The 21,939-nt window shown below is 42.9% G+C and overlaps 1 protein-coding gene and 2 non-coding genes across 3 annotated transcripts; 2 read left to right on the top strand and 1 right to left on the bottom strand.

Annotated features, from left to right (window-relative positions):
• Window positions 1-1,878: 1,878 nt before the first annotated feature.
• Window positions 1,879-1,994, top strand: LOC115661245. The gene has a single exon (XR_004003052.1). It is a non-coding gene; the product is annotated as a U5 spliceosomal RNA (small nuclear RNA).
• A 3,750-nt stretch (window positions 1,995-5,744) lies between these two features.
• LOC115661244 lies at window positions 5,745-5,860 on the top strand. Its single transcript, XR_004003051.1, has one exon. It is a non-coding gene; the product is annotated as a U5 spliceosomal RNA (small nuclear RNA).
• A 2,369-nt stretch (window positions 5,861-8,229) lies between these two features.
• Window positions 8,230-21,776, bottom strand: UFD1 (ubiquitin recognition factor in ER associated degradation 1). Its single transcript, XM_030582703.1, has 12 exons — window positions 21,499-21,776; window positions 20,144-20,276; window positions 19,365-19,397; window positions 18,792-18,913; window positions 18,286-18,416; window positions 17,579-17,651; window positions 16,388-16,456; window positions 15,571-15,636; window positions 15,145-15,192; window positions 12,948-13,036; window positions 10,949-11,030; window positions 8,230-9,938 (listed from the first exon to the last, which is right to left on the bottom strand). The coding sequence occupies exons 1-12, from the start codon at window positions 21,499-21,501 to the stop codon at window positions 9,864-9,866; spliced, it is 924 nt and encodes a 307-aa protein (XP_030438563.1). The 5' UTR covers window positions 21,502-21,776; the 3' UTR covers window positions 8,230-9,863.
• Between the last annotated feature and the right edge of the window lie 163 nt (window positions 21,777-21,939).

Raw genomic sequence — 21,939 nt, 5'->3', positions numbered from 1 at the left:
TTCCCTCCCAGCCCCAGTTCTTTTGGTGCAGAACGCCCTCAGGAGTATTTGATGTATTACAGCTGTTATGCTGGTTGCAACTGCTATGGTTAAAGTTGCAAAAAAGTTTCCATTATAACCTATTGTGTTTGCCCACTGCTACCTTTCTAAACTTTCCCTCTTGGGGCTAAAATTTTTCTATGATTGGTACTTATTGAAAATATCTAAAGACATGTCCTGCCCTTACTCTGGGGAACTTCAAAGGGAATGCCATGCAGGATTAATTATATGGCCTTTAGTGCTTCTGTTTGAAATCCTGTACTTTGGTTGTGCTGATCTTTTTTAATTGAGGGAATGGGGTTGTGGTCTTCTGACCCCCCTTAAATTCTCCCTGGCCTGGAAATATGCACTTACATAAAAAAAATTCTAGCAGTATGTTAATTACCCAGACTAAGATAGAGTTAAGCAATGAGGTAGGTAGTAACTCTGATGCAATCTGATTGTTGGAATTAAATTCAATACCATTTCCCATTTGAAACGTCAGGACCTTGTCATCAAGGAAGGGTGGGGATTGCCACCTCCATACCCCAAAATCTGCAGGAAAATGGATCTTAGACCTCTGAACATAAAACGAATATCTTTATCGTTTCTGTTACATAACACATAAGAGAGAGAGACTCATAGACAGAGCATTGTTAAAATCTCAAAGCTGTTCTAGTATCAGAGGGGTAGGCATGTTAGCATGTATCTGTCAAAAGCAACAGTCCTGTGGCACCTTAAACACTAACAGACGTATTGAAACATGAGCTTTCATGGTGAATACCCACTTCGTCAGACCAACAAAGCTGTTCTAGTGCCTCAATTGGCTGGAGATCAATGAACCTCATGCTCAGGTTTGAGGAGTCTTGAGAGGAGAGAATGGGGATCTTTAAGAGATTTTTGTATCCCTTTTCCCCACACTTTGTATAACACTTGTCTTCTTTCACTGTAAGTGCTTCAGGGCAGGGAACTTTTCTACCTCTTTATCTAGCCCCAGAGCAGTGGGGCCCTGATCCTGATCGGAGCTTCTCGGTGCAGCCAAAAATATTAAATAATAGTCATTATAATTTGCTGCCCCAATAACTGCAGTTCTTAGTCTGAGAACCCTGGGGGTAGACTGGGCAACCATTACTTGGGTGAGCACTTACGTGAGGAGCCCTAGTCAGGAAAAAATGCTCAATAACCTGAGTAACTATTGCAGAATCAGCCCCAAGAGACCATTTCCCGGAGCCTCAGAGCCCCTTGCTGTGCACAAGCCGGCCGCTCTCTGCTGCCCCGGGCGGGCTGTCCTGACCGCAGGGGGCGGGATCCCCCGCAGGCTCCGGGCAATGGCCGGTCCGGCCCTAGCAGCTCCGCGGCCCTTGCACCGGCCCTTTCCCGCGGGCAAACGGGAGCGAGCAGCGCCCCGAGCCCGGCTGCACCGCCCGAGGCGCAGAGCCCGGCACCCGCAGGCTCCCGGCCGGAGGCGTCTCCCGCGCGGCCCCGGGTGCCCCGGGTAACCAGTGCGCGGGGCTGCGACCGGGCAGCTGCTGGGATCCCGGGAGCCGCCGCCCCGCCCGGGGCCGCGTCCAGAGGCGGCAGCCGCAGCTCAGAGGCTGGGCTCCTCCTGCGCTCTCCGACCCCCCCCCCCCGGCAATGCTAATTTCCCTCCCCAGAATGCATTGCGCACCCTCAGCCGCGTCCCTGGCGCGCGGGCCCGGTTTGGTCCCGGAGACCCTGGTTCGGAGGAGCAAAGGCGCGGTGTGATCGGGGGGTGCACCGGGCTGCAAACAGGCGGGGTTCAGGCCCCGGTCAGTGTGGTCACCGTGAGATGGTAAAGTGTGGCTCTTGGCCTGGCAGCACTTCTGCGGGGTGCGAGGCATACTCTGGTTTCTCTTCAGATCGTATAAATCTTTCGCCTTTTACTAAAGATTTCCGTGGAGAGGAACATTTATGAGTTTCTACCCAATTTTTTGAGGCTTCACTTCGGTGAAGCTACCCAATGTTGTGAAAAAATAGAAAAAGAAATTGTGTATATACTAAAATTTTATGTTTGTTTTGATAAGGTTTTTTTTTTGTTTTTATTGGGTTGTTTTAAGAAAGTTTTTTTTGTGGAATGGGTTTTTTTTATTTGAGAGATTTTGTGTCTCTGTAATATTTTGCTTTATACATACATTTATTTAGTGTTGCTGAGGTTTTTTTTTTTCTAAACTGGGTGTATTTTGTGCCCCATGTTGCTGTTAGGTTGAACATGTTTGTTTAGTATTAATAATTTATCAACATGATACTTGTATAATGTAAAAATAATTTGCAGTTTATATTAAATGGTCATATTGTTTCACTTCCAAATTAACTAATCCCTGTGCCCTAGGCACAGAATTTAGCTTTAGCTGCATGTTTTCTGTTATTTAATGGTGGAAAAAAAGGTTACTCATATTGGGCTAAATGAGGGGTCTCAAACTCAGCCTGCAGGGCACCTGCGGCCCGCAAACCTCCCCAACGTGGGCTGCTGGGCTCCAGCAGTTTTGGGGCTGGGTCTCTCCCTTGGCTCCACGTGCTGCCCCCAGGCACTCCCCTTCCACCCATGAGATTTACAATGGCCCAGGGCCCCGGCAGCACAGCTGAGCAGGGTCTGCCTGCTCACTCCAGGTGCCTGTGGGCCCCTCCCTGCGGCCCTGGGGCGGGGCTGTGCCTTCCTGTGCTTGCATCCCGAGTGCCCCTGTGGCCAATGGGAAGCTGTGCCCTGGCCCACCCCATCTTGGAGCCCCAGGTAAGTGCTACCCCCACCCAACCTGCTCCCAGAGACTGCACCCTCCTCCCCACATAGCCCCTCTTGCTCCCAAACTCCATTCCAGAGGCTGCACCCTGACCCTCTCCCCCACCCAAACTCCCTCCCAGAGCCCAATCTCTCACCCTTCTGCACCCAAACTCCCCCCCAGAGCCTGCACCCCAATCACCTACCCCAGAACTCTTCCCCTACCAAAACTCCCTCACAGAACCTTAGTTAGGGGGCAGAGTTTGGGGGGAAGGAGTTTTGGGGGGTGGGTTCTGGGGAGCATGAGTGACATTTTTGTCCCGCTCGGAGGATTTGAGTACTGGCACTGGCCCTAAGGTAAACTGAGTTTGAGACTCCTGGCCTAAATTATGTTATGCAGAAATCACAATGAATTCTTTGACCCCAGATTTTCCTGTAAGAACATCAGAACTGCCATACTGGGTCACACGAATGGTTGATCTAGCCTAGTATCCTGTCTCTGATCGTGGCCAGTACCAGAGCTTCAGAGGACGTGTACAGAACAGGGCAGTTGAAGTGTTCCCCTGTCGTCCCCTTCCAGTCTCCGTAGTCAGAGGTTTAGGGTTGCCTCAAGCATGGTGTTGTATCCCTGGCCATCTTGGCTAATAGCCTGTCCTCCATTAACTTATCTAGTTCTTATCGGAACCCAGTTATACTTTTGGCCATCAGAACAAACCATGGCAATGAGTTCCAGGGGTCAATTTAATTGCATGAAGGCCCCTCTCCCTCTGTTTTGTTTCTTTGTTTTTTTATATTATGGGAAAAGGTGAATAATACTTCTCTACTCACTTTTTCTACACCTTTCAGCATGTTATAGACGTCTATGAGATTCCTCTTTAGTTGCCTCTTCTCTAAACTGAACAGCACTAATGTTTTTAGTCTCTCCTCATATGGAAGCCATTCCATGCTCTTCATCATCATTGCTCCCCTGCTCTGAATGTTTTCCAGTTCCATTATACCCTTTTTCAGGCGGGGCCACCAGAACTGGGCACAGTATTCAAGGTGTGGGTGCACCAACGATTATATAGTGGCATTTTGATATTTTCTCTTATTTTTCTATCCCTTTCCTGACAGCCTCTTTGACTGCTGCTATGCATTGAGCTGAACTTTTCAGAGAATTATGTGATTCCACGATCTCTTTCTTGAGTGGTTAACAGCTAATTCAGAACACATCATTTTATATGTGTAGTTGGGATTATTTTTTTCCAATGTGCATCACTTTGCATTTCTCAACATTGAATTTAATTGGCCAGTTTGTACCCCCGCCCCCTGGCTGACATCCTGAGAGCGATGGGCTATGAAGTGCAGATGGATGTCTTGATTGTCGGAGCCCTAGGCACCTAGGACCCCTGCAATGAGCGTGTGCTGTGGACCTGCGGGATCGGTCGCATTACGCGTGGCTCATGCAGCCCCTTATGGTCTCAGACACTATCCAATTGTCCGGGACATCTACATCGAACACATCACCGGCCACTGACAGTACCAGGTGTGAGCCAGAGCGACATTGTTCTTTGACTATGAGAAAGGGACCAAGAAGCTTTGTTTGTTGGATCACATTAACTGGAACCATAAACTCCCTGAACATTAAATCTCACCAAATGAGGGTCAATCCATCCTCATAATCATATGCCCTCATTATACTCCACACCCAAACATAGCCATTATATGAACAACATACCCTCATATCTCAATGTCTGTACTTAGACGCATCAACCTTTTACCCCCAATCGGGGATATTGCAGATTATGTATTCCTTATGCCACCTGATCTTAAACCAAACTTCACACCCCTCTATAATCTGTATGTTATTCCCTGATAACCAGAAATTTCTATGGTTAAACTCTGTACCGTTCACTTTTTTTAAACATCATTTTAATAAAAATTTTAAACTTAAAATCTCAAAGCTGTCCTAGTGCTTCAATTAGCTGGAGATCAATTGACCTCATGCTCAGGTTTCAAGAGTCCTGAGAGGAGGAAAGGAGTTTATGGGGATTTTTAAGAGATTTTGTCTCCCTTTCCCCCATATTTTGTATAACACTTGTCTTCTTTCACTGTAAACTCTGCGGGGCGGGAATTTTTCTACCTCTTTCTCAAGCCCCAGAGCCGTGGAGCCCTGATTGGAGCTGCTGGGTGTAGCCATATTAAAAATATTAAATAGTCATTATAATTTGCTGCCCCAATAACTGCAGTTCTTAGTCTGAGAACTCTGGGGCTAGACTGGGCAACCATTACTTGGGTGAGCACTTACGTGAGGAGCCCTAGTCAGGAATAAATGCTCAATAACGTGAGTAATGGTTGCAGAATCAGCCCCAAGAGACCATTTCCCGGAGCCTCAGAGCCCGTTGCTGTGCACAAGCCGGCCGCTCTCTGCTGCCCCGGGCGGGCTGTCCTGACCGCAGGGGGCGGGATCCCCAGCAGGCTCCGGGCAATGGCCGGTCCGGCCCTAGCAGCTCCGCGGCCCTTGCACCGGCCCTTTCCCGCGGGCAAACGGGAGCGAGCAGCGCCCCGAGCCCGGCTGCACCGCCCGAGGCGCCAAGCCCGGCACCCGCAGGCTCCCGGCCGGAGGCGTCTCCCGCGCGGCCCCGGGTAACCAGTGCGCGGGGCTGCGACCTGGCAGCTGCTGGGATCCCGGGAGCCGCCGCCCCGCCCGGAGCCGCGTCCCAGGGGCGGCAGCCGCAGCTCAGAGGCTGGGCTCCTCCTGCGCTCTCCGACCCCCCCCCCCCCGGCAATGCTAATTTCCCTCCCCAGAATGCATTGCGCACCCTCAGCCGCGTCCCTGCCGCGCGGGCCCGGTTTGGTCCCGGAGACCCTGGTTCGGAGGAGCAAAGGCGCGGTGTGATCGGGGGGTGCACCGGGCTGCAAACAGGCGGGGTTCAGGCCCCGGTCAGCGTGGTCACCGTGAGATGGTAAAGTGTGGCTCTTGGCCTGGCAGCACTTCTGCGGGGTGCGAGGCATACTCTGGTTTCTCTTCAGATCGTATAAATCTTTCGCCTTTTACTAAAGATTTCCGTGGAGAGGAACATTTATGAGTTTCTACCCAATTTTTTGAGGCTTCACTTCGGTGAAGCTACCCAATGTTGTGAAAAAATAGAAAAAAGAAGTTTGTTTATTTAAAGGACTATATTTAGTTTTGTGTAATTTTTTGTCTGTTTATAGATTTGTTTAAAAAAATGTAATTTGTGTTGCGTGATACACTGCACTCTGTGAAGTATGTTTGTAGTTTAAAATGTTCATGAGTTTCACGCTGAGAGTATTTTGTGATTTCTGTAAGTGATTTGTATTTTCCCCTTAAGAATTAATATAAATGGGAAAGAAGGTTAGGTTCTAGAGAAAGTGTTTTCACCAGACAGAAGTCTCTGTGTCTCTCTCTTTCTCTAACTTTTAAACAAACATTTTAAGACTACACAGCTATGATACTTCTGAAGCTTGGTTGAGGTGGTGAAGTCAGAGGGTGGAAGAGGAGGGGTATTTCCCAGGCAGTGCCTTGCTGCTAAATGATGAACTGGCACTCTGCTGAGCCCTCAAGGGTTAACCCGTTGTTAATGTAGCCTCACGCTCTACAAGACTGCACAAATGGAGACGGGGGAGACAGCATGGCAGACGGACAGAGAAATACACCCTGTGTGAGAAAGCGATGCACATTACTCCTTTATGTACGCTGACCCCACTCTAAGTACGTTGCCCTTTTATGTAGATCAGCAAGTTGAGACAGCAGCTGCTTCCAGCAAGCTCCCTCTGTCCTGAGCCCTGTCGTATTCCCCCCTGCTCTATGGAGATGGGGTAAGCTGGGTGCAGGATCAGGGGGAAGAGGGACACCCTGACATTATCCCCCCCCTCTTCCCACCTCTGCACAGCAAGCAGTAGACTCCCAGGAACAGCTCCAAGGCAGAGGGCAGGAGCAGCACATGGCGGTGAGGGGTGGGACAGCTGAACTGCTTGGCAATTGATAGCCTGCTGAGTGGCTGCCACGTGGGGAGCTGATGGGGGGGCTGGTGGTCCACATTTACTATCTAGTTCTTAGCTGAACCCAGTTATACTTTTGGCCATCAGAACAAACCATGGCAATGAGTTCCATGGGTCAGTTTAATCAGGTGAGGGCCCCTCTCCCTCTGTTTCATTTGTTTTTTTGTATTATGGGAAAAGGTGAATAATACTTCTCTACTCACTTTTTCTACACCTTTCAGCATGTTATAGACTTCTATCAGATCTCTCTTTAGTTGCCTCTTCTCTAAACTGAACAGCACTAATGTTTTTAGTCTCTCCTCATATGGAAGCTATTTCCATGCTCTTTATCATCATGTAAAAGCAGCAGAGTCCTGTGGCACCTTATAGACTAACAGACATATTGGAGCTTTTGTGCTCCAGTATGTCTGTTAGTCTTTAAGGTGCTACAGGACTCTTTGCGGCTTTTACAGATCCAAACTAACACAGCTACTCCTCTGATACTTTTCATCATCATGGTCCCCCTGCTCTGAATGTTTTCCAGTTCCATTATATCCTTTTTCAGATGGGGCCACCAGAACTGGACTCAGTATTCAAGATGTGGGTGCACCAAGGATTATAAAGTGGCATTATGATCTTTTCTCTTATTTTTCTATCCCTTTCCTGATAGTGACTAATATTCTGTTAGCCTCTTTGACTGCTGCTATGCATTGAGCTGAAGTTTTCAGAGAATTATCCATGGTGACTCCAACATCTCTTTCTTAAGTGGTTAACAGCTAATTTACAACACATAATTTCATGTGTGTAGTTGGGATTATTTTTTCTAATGTGCATCACTTTGCATTTCTCAACACTGAATTTGATCATCCAGTTTGTGACATCCCCTGCAATGCTTTGCAGTCAGCGTTGGACGGGACTGTCTTATATAATTTTGTATTATCTGCAAACTTTTCCTCTTCACTGTTCACTCCCGTTTCCAGATCATTTATTAATTACTTCTCCAAAGTAACACATGTAAGGAGTCATCTAACTCCATCTGCAGCTCTGAGAAGGCATTTATCCTTCCCATTTCTGCATAGCCATATCACCACAGCTTGGGAAACAGGATTGCCAAACCGGAAGACAGGAAGTGCAGTTAGGAGATGTCATCACCGACAGGACTACAGACTAAGAAATAGGGGATAATGCTTTGGCCAGAAGATCCATGAGGGGCAATAGCCTTAGAGCTGAGAGGAGCCACATGACTGCATAGCCCAAAGGGGAGCTCTGTTCACACCAGGGAAGATTAAACAAATCTTTTAAAGCATTTTGCACTATTGCTCTGTTCAGCAAAGTACTTCAGATTTGATATAGTGGGAAAGGGCCCTGCTGCCTTCTCCCCTCACCCCTGACACCTGTTTTCCCCACAGTGCACACATTCAGCATCCACGCTAAGGGATGTTACATTCACCCCACAAGGAAAGACTTACTACAAAGCAATTATAGCTCAAACAAAATAACTTGTTATAATGTTTATTATATACGCTTAATTATACATTATTTGTTAGCAAAACCTATAATTAAAATTAAGTTTTTCATGAACCACATACAACTTGCAAACCTTTGATTATGTGGTCTCCTTTGATAAGGGTAAAACTGCTTTACTAAGAAGATTTAAGTCGTCCTATAAATGCAACAGGCACAGCTAACAGAGATGAGCCCAAAGCAAACTCCTCAACTCCAGCTATCGCTGCACTCCAGGTCCCTTCAGACCTGAACGGTGTAAATCAGCTCCATTGCTATTGGTACCAATCCTCTTACTCAGCAAACGAGAGTCACTGTGAGGAGATACATGTTGTTTTGCTTTTGACATAACAGATAGATCCAATTTCTAATATGTGATTAAGGAGGTGGTTGTAGGCAGCTATGAACAATCAGTCACTGTTGTCTCTTATATGTTGTCAGTTCTGGCAGATGATCGCACCATTCTTGTTATGACTCATCTCTGGAGTGATAAAGATAGTAGCCCAACTCCCACAGGCCAGCAGATGTGGAATGGTTTTTATCTAAAAAGAGTTTATTTCAAAATGCATGTTTATCTATCAACCTTCTCTTGGTGCAGGTCACATTGTAGGGAAATAGTGTTTTGGCTTTAGAGAAAGGCAGGATGCGGTGGATTTTTCTGATGTAGCATTTTTTAAAATGTCTGTTGCTTTATTTGAGACTAATCAAAAATGGACAGCCCCCGGGCCTTACCTTAAGGAAGGCTTGAGGAAGAGGCATAGCTGAGTAAAGAAGAGTTTCACCATTTGTAGGAGGCTGAACACAATAGATTATGTCAGGAAGAGGAAAGAAAGATTAAAGAGCCTGTGTGTCGGATGTGGGAAACACACCACTGTTCTAAAAGAAGAGGGAACTGGATGTTTGTACTCAGTTATCCAGCACAACTCACAAGAAGCCATGTCCTTACCATCCATACCCATGCTTCTGATTCACTTGTAATTGCTGGGTATTAAGCTGACCTGTTGTGTCTTAACAATTAGAAGGGTATGAAGCCATGTATTTAATTACAACTGACAAGCCAAGTATTTGGTTCTCTGTCAGAGCTTGCAACTTCTTTAGGTTTGTTTCTAACTTAACATCTAAGAAAACAAGATCAGATCAAAGTCCTCCCATGGAGGTCTTATGCCACCTAAACATGTGCCTTGGTTTGTGGAGAACATGGCTTTGGAAAGGTTGTTTGAAAGTGTGGTAAACAAATGTACAAGGAAAATTAACAAGCTCAGAGCAACATGATACCATCCTCATAGGGGATATCAATGAAAGTTGAATGTAGTCTTCAGAATTGAGCCAGCAGAAACACATTGACCCTTTGAATAAGGTACAGCTTGGTGGTTTTGTTTCTTAGGTTTCTCTAACAAATTCCCCTCTTTCCAGCATACAAAATAACCACTACAAGCTCCTGGAGCTTAGTTTTCAATTGAAAAGTAAGAATTCCTAAATTGCTAACTTGACTTTAAAGTAAAATCAAAGTCAAAGGGTCCCTGTGTTACATATGACCAATAGCCTCCCTCCTCTCAAACCCAATAACTACAGTCCAATGCGCTGCAATGTTATTTTATTCTCCCCAATTGGCCAAAGGTTCCATAACTTATGGTTTTCTTCCCTTCTTGCGCAAGGACTGGCCTTCTCCTGAAAATGCAATGAACCGGCTGCCAGAGTCATCCTGAATGTAGGAGGGAGAAGAGACATTTGTTTAGGTTCAGCTTTTGTTATTACTGAACAAAGAGAAGACCTGTTTCAGACAACATACCATCATAAAAGCACTACTGCACTGGCTATTGACATTTCACATCCATAGTTTACACAGAAAACAGTTTCCTTCCCCAAAAGTTGCTAGTGTTTCAGTGACCTTTCGTAGATTTAATTCAAAATCCCTTTGCATCACTTCCATTTTATATTTTCCTCCTCCAGGCTTATACAAGGCACACCTTGTTATGTCAGCTAATAAGAACATCAGAGCTTTCTGTCCTGTAGATAGTATTCAATATCACTGAGTAGTTTTAAAATGTAAGTTCTCCATGAACAATCACAGGCTGTGAAATGGCAAAGTCAGGGAACCTAAACAATGGATCTGATCATGCTCAGCAAGAAGCTCTTAATTTTTACTGCCAGTAACCCCCCCACACTGTTAGTCACCATTTCAGAGATAAAAGCGATTAAGATCCATCACACTAAAATGCTACCATACAGACTTTTAATGGCAAACCTGGGTGACTGCACAATAGTTACTGTGCTACAAACGGGCCCAATTTTCCCACAGGGGACAAATAACTCCCACTGCTTTGAAAAGGAGTTACTCACAACCCTGTGGTGGAAGAGAAGGGCCTAGCAGTTAATAGTCCCCACTGTTGAAGATTTTTCATGAGATAAGGGATCACATGAGATAAGGACCACAATATTCTCTAAAAAGCCTTCCATGAAGGGAACTTTGCTCATGTAATTAAAAAATTATTTAAAACTAGATTTCAGTGATTTATAACACTTATTATTAGCATAATTTTTTCTTAATTGTTCTGACCTAAGATGGGTCTGCAGCATCAGAGTCAACAAGCGTAGTATTCAAGCAGGTTTGCTGGAGCTGGGGCCCACTAGCAATGCAGACCCCTTCAACAACTGTTACTTCCACTGTATTAAGTTCTCTACAAATATGGCTAGGTACAGAGGTCTACTCACCTCTTCAACTTTCTTGACTAGTGGTCGTGAATTTCTGATGAATGTGATTCTACCGATTCTGAAGTCATAATTCGGTATTCCTCTGGGAAAGGAAGATTGAGCTATTAAGGTACTGAATAAACCTTTAGAGTCTTGTCATGGGAATAAATGTGACAAGCAATAGCAAGGACTATTCTCTACGTTTTTTTTTGGTTTTTGTTTTGTTTTCCTTGAGTCTCACTCTAACCATTCCTTTTGAAGAGCTGTCATGGTCCCTTCTGACCCTAGAATCTATGAATCTATTAGGATTATTTTGCTAGCACATCAGACTCAGACCATTGATTCATTTCTTAGAGCTGAGCAAATGTTGTAAAGAAATATCTGTGACGATTCATTTTAGGTAAGTTGTCTGCAGCCATGTGCATGCATCATGTCTGCACTTTCCAAGGGGGATCAGATTTTACTGGTACAAGCATATGTGGAAAATGAAGTCGAAGCTGGATGCACACATCTTCATAGAGCCATTACCATAGTGAGTATTAATTCAGAAGCAGGGTGGATGAAAATTGATTTTTTAAAATTTCAATTGGAAATTTTTTATTTAAAATAAATACGGTTTAAAAATAAATCTATTTAAATTTTTTTTTAAATTGATAAAAGAATAAGGCCTAAATTCACTATAATCTACTAAAATAAATTAAATTAATTACAAAAAATAATATTAAGTAGCATGTTTGTTGCCAAGTTTTAAAGAAAATCAAATGATTGAATTGGTGGAAATCACTGGCTAAGCATCTGGAACCAGAGTTTGTTTAAGTGCTAAACCAGCTTTTGACAGCAGTGGCCTCTTCTGCAGTTGCAGAGCGAATATTTTCTCAAGTTCAGTTTATTCAACTAATTCAATCACATCAGTTCATCCAAAGTTGATAGACCAATTGGGAGTTGAAAAGCAAGAAAACTTGTTTTCCTGTTCTAATCTAAGAATAAAACTAGGTGTGAGACAGTAAGATCTACTAGTTCTAAAATTTTGAAGGAAATATTACCAGAAAGAAACACATCAATTCCTTACCTACACACAATACTTCCTTTGTTTAATAAATGTATTACTTTTAAATGTAAAATATGTTTTGATAAGCCTTTTGATAAACTTTTTTCTTATGTATCCATCACTTTTAAGGTAGTTTTTTTAATAAAAAAATAAAATAAAATGCTGCTGTTGTGCATTTTTAATTGAGTTTGAATTTCCATGCAGCTAGAACTTGATACAAATGACAAGGGGAAAAAATCATCTAGTAAATAAGAAATGCATCTTTCACAGTTTTCTAAAATACTAACAAAAACTAAACAAAAAAAAAACTCGTAAAGATGAAGCATTTGAATAAATGTAAATTAAGCTATAGCCTCCTGGTTAGCAAGAAGAACCAAATTTAGAGTAAAGTCTATATTTAATTGCAAATCAACATGTTTTAATGGTTATCATTCTATGAGAATCAACTTTTCTTTAGGAAAATAACTAAAAGTACAGATGCAAAACACAATTAAAATTGAGGATTTAAAGCAAGGTTTCCTGATTGCTTATTTAAATCCTGATTAAAATTGGTGATTTACATTGCTTTGAATTAAATCAATCTGCCCTGTTTAGAAACGCTTGTGCAGTTATCCTGTCAGGAAATAAAACAACACCATGGCCAAGTTTTGTAAAAGTATTTATACTGATAGTTGATGGGATTTATACTCAAGTGCCTAAATGCCTTTTGAAAATGAAATATAGGCTCCTAATCAGTTAGGCATTCATTGCAATGCTGAGAGCAGCAACATCTAAATACCTTTACAGATCTGAGTCCATGTGATTTATCTGACCACTCTCAAAGCAACATATATTACATATTTGGCAATCAAATACATTTGGAGAAATCAGGATCTCATGGATATTATAGCAGCGGACAAATACATCAAGAATGATTCATTCTGCTCAAACATTGACCTTCCACCTGTAAAATCCTAAAGGAAATGGGCTAACCTTCGAATGTCTCCTGGTTTAATTGGCGAGGGACTAGGCTCAACACCTTTCTTCTTGCCATCTAGCCTGTTCCCAGAGCCAGAGAATGCCTACAGGTACAAAGCAGAAAGTCATTTCTACACATGTTCTGCATTATTGTTGAAGAGCACTGCATGTGTTTTTGTTTTTTAAAAAGACCTGATCAAAGATTGGTGCTGATCTAGTGGACTAGAGTCATGCAAGAGATTAGAATGGTATTTCAGTTCCCATCACTTGGCTCCTCAGGCACAGTAGAGAGCACCCACCATCACCTCTCCAGCCAATCAAAAAGCATTGACTGCTTATAGAATCGTAGGACTGGAAGAGATCTTCTAGTTCAACCCCCTGCACTTAAGTCAGGGCTAAGTATTATCTAGACCATTCCCGACAGGTGTTTGTCTAACCTGCTCTTAAAAATCTCCAATGATGGAGGTTCCACAATCTCCCTAGGCAATTTATTCTAGTGCTTAATCACCCTGGATAGTCAGGAAGTTTTTCCTGATGTCCAACCTAAACTGCCCTTCCTTGACTGAAAGGACAGTGACTACAGTACAGAGTCTAGACAACTGGACTGGGACAGAGACTGAAGACCAAGGGCAGTGATTTTTCATAGGGCTGTGATTTTTGGCCTAGCTTAGAACACTGGAAATTTTCCCACATTATTAATCGCATGCAATTTGTACAAGTACCTCTGTAAAAGTATATATGGGGGTCTGATGCTCTACCAACTGAGCTAGCTCTACAATGTGCACAGATCCCTGCACACTACTGGATGGAATGTCAGACTGGTTTAAAGATGTTTGTGGCTGAATCTCAGAACGGCTAAACACATGAATACTATAAAAGCATGATTGTTCCACAGGTCAGTCCATCATTTTATGACATTTACAATGGAAGAAACTTTTACTCTAAATTTTAGTTATTGATATGCAAGCCTCTTGAACAGTAGTGCCAATGCTAAGCAAGTCTCCAGAGGGGACGCCTAGTTTGTGCTCCCAATAACATTTTATCAAACAATTTACTTCCCTCAGGTACTGTTAGATACTTAAGTGTTACTTCCATTACTCACAAGCCATCAGAGTCTTGAGTGGTAATATTTACTATGGATTCAGAACACAAATTACTGCTGTTTTTAACATCAGAAACTCCTGAGAAAATGCCTTGCAGTGAGAACGTATTACACAGAATCTTACAGATTTTGTTTGGGACGTGCAACAATGTGATTAGTACCCTGTGATTTATTTATTTTTTAAATAAATTTTTAAGTATTTTTTTTAATAGTTTTGTATTATTTCGTTTAATTCACGCTGGATGGGGAGATTGCACGTTTGCCCCCAGAGGGGTTGGGAGGTCCTGAGGTGGGGCAGGGGGTTGCAGACAGTGGGAAGGGGGGTTGCAGAGCGAGCCCACCCTGCACTCACCCTGCAGCAGTGGCTCCTGTCCGCAGAGCTGGGCCCAGCTGCCCACTCTGGGGACGACATGATGACAGAAGAGTGAACGGGCCAAATGTGAACAGTGCTGCAACCCCATGCACCAGGTCACATCAGCACTCACTCAAATCATGACAGAAGGGTGGCTAGGCCAAATCTGAATGGTGCTGCAACCTGATGCAAGAGGTCACAATGCCTGGTGCAGGGAGTCGGACCCTGTCCTGTGGGATAGAAGCCACAGGCACAGCAGCTCCAGGATGAGTTTTTCATTTTGTATGTTTTTCGTTTAATTTTGCGTTATTTCCTATTTGTGAAAATCACAGGGCTCCAGTGTTGGTTCTATGGTGCATGTGCATATCTCAGTGTTCCAAGGCCAGGCTGTCATGTGATTACATATTTTAAGCAGCATCTGCTACAAATAGAGGCAGCCTAGCCTCAGGAAAGGAGGACCTAAGCCCAGGAAAGGGGCCTGTCACACCTGGAAGTTCTGAGAAGGAAACACCTGCAGCAAGCAGGAGCTGGCTGGGGGAAGCCTCATCTGGGAAAGGCTGGGAAGCCCTGAGATGAGGGCTAAGACAAACCTCTGTGAGGTGGTGACACTGGGCCTTTGTTTCTAAGTAAAAGAGAAGCCCTGAGCAAAGGAACTGGATTTGTGCAGTTGTGGGGAACGTATTTTCACCTTCCCAGCTGATAGATTTGCCCACAAGCTTCGAGTGTTCAACCCTACCAGACCAAAAGAAGATACTTACACGAAATCCTAGGTCACTCACATAGCCACTGTGGTCTGCTTCAACATCCTAGGAAGCAGAGGAGAAACAAGCTGTTTCATTACATTCATTCTGTGTTATGCAAAATGAACATGAATGGTTTCATGGATTTCCTACAGAATGAAACTTTTACAGGTATTTTATAAAGTTCGCTGAACATGAATTTTTTTGACAAAGTTTTTGTCCTGGAAATAGGTTGTTCTACATGAACAATCTCCATAGGGTGGGCTAAGAGAGGAATATAGGCAAGAGCATCTTGGAAATACAATTTATGGCTGAACCTTCTGATCTCAAGACCTTTTCAGAAAGAAGCTTCCATTAGTGATCTTTGCTCCGTAACAGCCACAGTAAGACGAGAAGGCAACTAGAGAGAATACACTGTAGAGAAGAAGGAGGAACTTAACTTACTGTGCTCTCCTCATGTTGTGTGTGTCTTTCTGGTTCTTTGTATCCCAAAGGTGCATCAAAATCCACCTGTTTTTATAGCAAGAACAGTTTGTTTGTTTGTTTGTTTTTAAAACAGATCAACATTTTTTTTAAATTATCATCATATGCCATCCCTAAAATCTCTACAAAGTCTACCATTCTAGTTTGAACTAGAGGGAACGGGATCTTTTAAAAAAAGCTCAATTAGCAAAAATGTTACAATTGGAATGTCGGAGACTCATCTCTAAAGGGTGCTTCTCCAGCACATGGTTGTAACATGCTGGCAGGGCAGCATGGAACATCACATTGCAGCTGTTCTAACTTTACAGTCTCCAGGCTGTCAAATGGGCCAGCATCTTTCATAAGTACATAAAACAAAGTGCCCAAGAGAACAATTTGCAAGTAAGGCTCTACAGGAATTCTAGGCACTTCAGACACCTCCAGGCGTATGATAGGGTTGCCAACCCTCCAGGATTGGTCTGGAATCGCCAGATTCCTGGTAACTTTTGAAAGCAATCCAGGAGATTTTAATAGTATATTTTAAGAACATGACATTCCCTCTTGTTGGGGGGGGGGGAAATCTCCCAGAATAGCTTCAGTCAGAGTTGGCAACCCTAGTATATGACCTGTGGCCTTCATCTTGCAACTCACTTATGGTTACAGGATCTGTATTATTGAATGTTCACCTTTCCCACAGCATAGATAATGCTGCATTACAGAAATGTCATGATCAGATGCCCCTTCTCAAAAGAATAATTTAAGTGAAAATAAAGATCCTGCTACAAAGACTTCAACTTACATTCATATCACACTCTATGATGGACACAGCTTTATCAGGCTTGGTCTCCATTACCCGAAGCTCATAGATCTGAAACAGGAACATGTATAATATAAAGCCATTCCTCTTAGTATGCAAATTAATGATTAAAGAAACTTGGGCAAAATTCTCCCACCAGAGAGCTTTAGTTTCAATGAAGAGTAAGCTCTTCAGATCAGAGGCTGTGTCTGCCTCTGTGATTTGTACAGCATGTAGCACAACAAGGCTTCAATCAGATCAGGGCCTCTGGGTGCCACCATCATGACTATATTTCAAAATGGAAGACTTCTTCCACATTAGAGATTTTCATTGCCCCTCAATAGAGCTGGAGGGATTTATTTGGTCAGAGCCCAGTTATCAGGTTCTGAATCTCCTGACTTCCAGTTTCCAAAAAAACAGCTCCAAGTTGGGGTGAGGTAGGATATATGTACGGTCTTGTACTAATTTATGATAAAATGGTCCTTTATAGTTTTACTGTTGCTAAGAATCCCTTTTGCTCCTAATAATCCTTTGCCTGAAATGGTTTATGATTTACCCATAAATTACCCAAGCTGAGCCGAAACCTGGCAAATAAGTACTTTTACATTTTCAAATTTTGCTTCTGGGCAAAGTTGTTCAGTAATCAAAGGGGTCAGAGCTCAGAATTTAATATTAAGACCAGCACCAAGGCTACTGAACTGATTGCATTATTCATTCTCAGAATTCACTAAAGGCCTTTTAAAAAAAAATGTAAGTGAAGCTACTACAGAATTTTGCATTTGTAGCTCCTGAAAATCTGGGTCCCTCTTGCCATGGGGTACACAAGGCCCTGGGTAAGGTCTCACCTATGAACCTGCCTCCCTGAGATGGCCGAAGTCCCTCTGTGGCTGTTTTCAGAACTCTTACATCTTTTCTGTCTGGGTCTATTTGCTCCTGACATTTAGCTCCCACCGTGTCCATTTATGCATATGTGCAGAAATATGGGTGGACCAGGGTGGTGGTTTAAGCTGAACACATGGTGTGTCCCGTGTTCAGCTACTACTGACACTCAAATGAGAGTATCTGTAAATTATGTGATTCTATAAAAAAGTCTTTTTAGGGTTCCATGTGAAACAGATGCAGAGTTGGAATTTATGTTTCCTGGGACTGCACACAGGTTTAGTTACATAGTGTTATTTACATTAGATACTGAACCTTCTCATTGTAGTTGATGGCAATAACATCCCCAGTGGTTAGACAAGCAAAGTTTCTCAAAGCATTTTCTAATCTTTGAATTATGTTAAGAAGAACTGTATGGTTGTTTTCAGTGTAATATTCAAGTTATACATCAACAAGTTCATATTTTCTGGTTCCAGGTCTATCTTACATGTCACTTAAAATATAAGTACCACAGACAGTTTAACAAGCATTAAGCATTGAACATCCCTTATAAAGTTCTCTAGATAGTAAAAAAAATAAAATAAAATAAAATAAAATTGTCTACAGTTAGGCTCCTGAAGCAGTGGCCTGATTTTTTAGATGTGCCAAGTACCTAGCAGCTCTCATTAAGTCATTTTAAGGAAAAATCCTTTATTCCCTACTTTAGACTTTTATTCTTTGGTGCAAAGACTATTTGCCTGAGCAAGGACTACAGGATTTGGCCCCATTTCATTAGGCCTTTATTTAGAAGAATGCTAGACTTCCTGCAGGGAATTCACATCTCTCCTCACTTGCTCTTGCTCCTACCAGATTCCATTCTCTTACCTCTCAGTTTTCAGAGGTGATACTTGTAACAATAAGCCAGTATTGGAAGTATATGAGCAGTCCTTGAAAAGCTGCCCCACCCTTTCCTCCCCTGTTTAGGGTAAGCTAGTGTCAAAAGCCCCTTCTGTTGCTTCCTCTGGGATGAAGTGAAAGGATACACAGCTTTGGGATTGGTGATGTCAAGGAAATCTGGACTTTGTGGTTGGAATTTAGAGTAAGTAGCCACTTGAAGGTTAACACTCTCTACTTGCACCAGGCCTCCTTCCTCCAGAAGCAAGTTCTGCATCATCTGCAAAGAAATATTGGTGACAAAGACAGAACACTGTACCAGTATCTATGCAACAGAAACAGGTAACTTTTAGATGGAACTTCCCTTGAGAACAGGGAAATATATTGGGCCATATTCTGCCCTGAATTCTGTGGGTTTGCACTGGGTATAATTACAGGAAAAACTTAGTCCTTTATTATGTCTCAGTAACAACATAGTACATGCAGCAACTTACTTTGATTAACTTAGAGGAGAGCTTTAGCTGTGACTGAAACACTAAAACGTGCTGACTGTGCAACTGAAATGCAATTTCAGCAAATATTCTACTTTAATATTAACCAACACCACACTAATCCTAGACTTTAAATTCTGTCAGTTTGGTGTAAGGCCACTTACCCAGTGTGGAAGGTAACAAATGCCTTCATCAGCCACAAATTCTAGCACACCACAATGCGTCATTCGATCTGAATTTTTATTAGTCAGCTTAAATAACATAGGGTACGTAATGTTAAGTCGACCTGGCAGAAGGGGAAAAAGATACAATTTGTTATAAAACTCATGGCACATTTATAAAGTTGCAGAGACTGAACATTAGCAGGAGACTGAGCCAATATCCTGGCAAACACACCAAATTATTTGCAACCATCAAAAAAAATAAAGGCTGATCATTTCATTAATGTAAATGTTGATACTTACATTAATGTAAGTGTCAAGCAGCTGCTAGAAAGCTCACATTGTCAGCCTAGCACCTGAGCTGTGCGTAGATAAGGGAAAATTAAATCCTTTGACAAACAAAATATGTTAAAAGAACAAACAACATACAATTTTTATCCTCAATATGGATTTTCCTGGTGTATCTTGATTTAAACCACATCTTAACGGATACATAAAGCACTTTTTGATGTTTGCCTACACAAATATACAGCACAATATTTCTAGTGTTCTTACAGTAGAATAAACATTACTTACTGAGTTGATCCAAGGCAGATGGTGGCATAATTACTGCAGAAATTAATCAGAAAGTTACAGTAAGATTAGGAACATCATGGCTACGGAAAGCAAATGCAGTGTACAATTTTATCATTCCTTCTTGGTGGACAGCATTTTACCCTGGTTCTGAGCTACAAAATCTATAGGAATCAATCAATGTAGACAAACAATATCTGGTACTTTTAATTCAAAATGTAGATTCTGAGTGAGGCAAATGCGAGAAGTTAGTGTATTAGGTTTTGTAAAACTTTCTAACAAAAGTATTTCCCAAAAGTCATTTGGTTGTTTAACTATAACCAAATAAAAGTGCTAACAACTCAAACACAGCATTGGACTAACATATGGGAGCCTGAAAGTGGAGCGGACAAATCTATTTTCCTTATTCAAGCTGAGTGAAGCCTAAAGAGGAAGAAAAAGCATATATGGCGAAGACAGCAGATTTTTAAATCTTATTTGCTTAAATGGCTTATTTTATTAGTGACAGGTAAAGACATTTGTTTTTAAAAATAATGGGCCTTCTAATTTACTTGTAGGTAAATCAGGAACTCCAACATCAATTAGATGATATTAAAGTGAGAAGAATATTTATTTAATCTGAGAGTGCCCCTTTTACTCAAGTCACAAAGCCATCAATAAGTTTCCATGCTTTATGTTTGTAGCCTTATACTGTTTCTGCAGCCACCTGCCATAAACAATACTACTGAACATTCACATATAGCATTCAACAGTGTATTATTCAAAATAAAACATGCACATACTCTTCCCGCCTTTCTCCACATCTGACCTGTCATTAGGTCCTGCAAGCATGGACACTGAGAAGCAACGATACTGGGTTGAGAAGCGGTTCTGGAAAACCCGGGGGATTGGATGATCAAACATATTAAAAGAAAACTGGGGGAGGAAAAATGACAGTGTGTTAGCAAACATCGATCCACTTTACTAAGACACCTGCAGGAGGTTGTTCTCCAATGCAATCATTGTAATCAATGTTGTGTGCTTATTTTTCCTAATATAAATATGGTTTAGACATATATATGTATCAATGAAACACAGAAAATAAAGTGAAAATTCACCTGTAATTTACCACTACAATCAATTTTGATTGATTCTACAAACTGTAGAACAGACATGGACTTCAATATGAAATAAGCATACACATCCTAAAAACCATTTATTTGTGCAGTGCTGCAGCCAGTGTACAGTACAGATTATTAATTTAAATTCAACAAGGAATACAAGTGATTGTTATTTCTTTAACTCTTCAGCACAGGACAAGAGATATTCAACACAGGGGTGGCAGAAGGGTATTTTTGTACCCTTGCATTTTTATTTTAATGATTAAAGAGATGACAGTGCACATAGCCTATGGATAAACACAGACTGAAGTCTTCATCATCGCTGAGAGAGAATCATTCCTAGGTATCCAATGGGGTAGCATCCTCACTTGTAAACCAAAGGCAGGGGAGAACGCTGAGTCAGCACTGCCCAGGAAATGCCCAGGATCACACAGGATAAGGGATGGGGGAGCCTCAGATTGTAAACTCTTTAAGATTACATCATATACTATTACTCATACCCCACACTTAACCATCTGAGAGTTAGTGGGGACACTAAATTGGGGGGGGGCTTTATTAAACCATTCTCTGCTGTCTGACAGTAGGGTGGCCAGACAGCAAGTGTGAAAAATCGGGACAGAGCGTGGGGGTAATAGGAGCCTATATAAGAAAAAGCCGCATATATCGGGACTGTCTCTATAAAATCGGGACATCTGGTCACCCTACTTGGGAGCAAAGATTTTGCTGGGGGGAGGGGAGGCTCCAGAGAGAGCTTTAAAAATCTCTCCTCTCTCAGCTGGCTCCCTCTGAGAGGAAGGGCTGGGGGGGGGGAGACGTTACATATGTCCCAGACAGACACCCTGAAGGGTCCCTCCCCATTGCCCTAAAGCCAGGGGGACAAATCCCGACCCCGTCGCAGAACAGTGCGGTGTTGGTGCGTACCGGCTCCCCTAGCGCCTCCCTGCCTGTGTAAACAATCCCGCCAGGATGACTCTGCAGCTTTCCCCGGCTCTCCCCCAGCTCTAAGACACCCACTCCAGGCCCCTTCAGGCACTTACCATCCTGGCGGCTGTTACTCCTGCCCCTTTCTCAGAGCGCTCAGCAAGGGACACCAGAGAAGCCCCTTTAGGGAGCTCGGAGAAGGATCAATACAGCGGCTGCTTCCCCTCCCCCACAGGAAACCGTCTGGCTGAGGGAAATGGTAGGCAGGGAGGGGGAAATCCCTTTAGCCCAGCCCCTCTATTTTAGGGTGACTTTTAATTTCTACAGACGTGGCGCTGTTTTCACAGCGGTGAATGTGCTCAGCAAAAACGAGCATTTTCATCGCTAGCAAAGGAGCGAAAAAGGTTTGGAAGTTTTGGCCCACTGTCCCGACAAAACTACATTTCCCAGAATGCATCTTGTTTACACCCGCACCCATCGAGAAAGTAAAGAAACTTCCGCTGCGGCCATTTTAGGAAAGGGCGGAAGGCAGAACTTCACAAGCGTCAACATAGTTT

The sequence above is a fragment of the Gopherus evgoodei genome, chromosome 13 (genome assembly GCF_007399415.2).
Source record: "Gopherus evgoodei ecotype Sinaloan lineage chromosome 13, rGopEvg1_v1.p, whole genome shotgun sequence".
Lineage (NCBI taxonomy): Eukaryota > Metazoa > Chordata > Testudines > Testudinidae > Gopherus > Gopherus evgoodei.
Note: the sequence above shows the minus strand (reverse complement) of the source record. Positions and strands in the feature narration are given on the sequence as shown.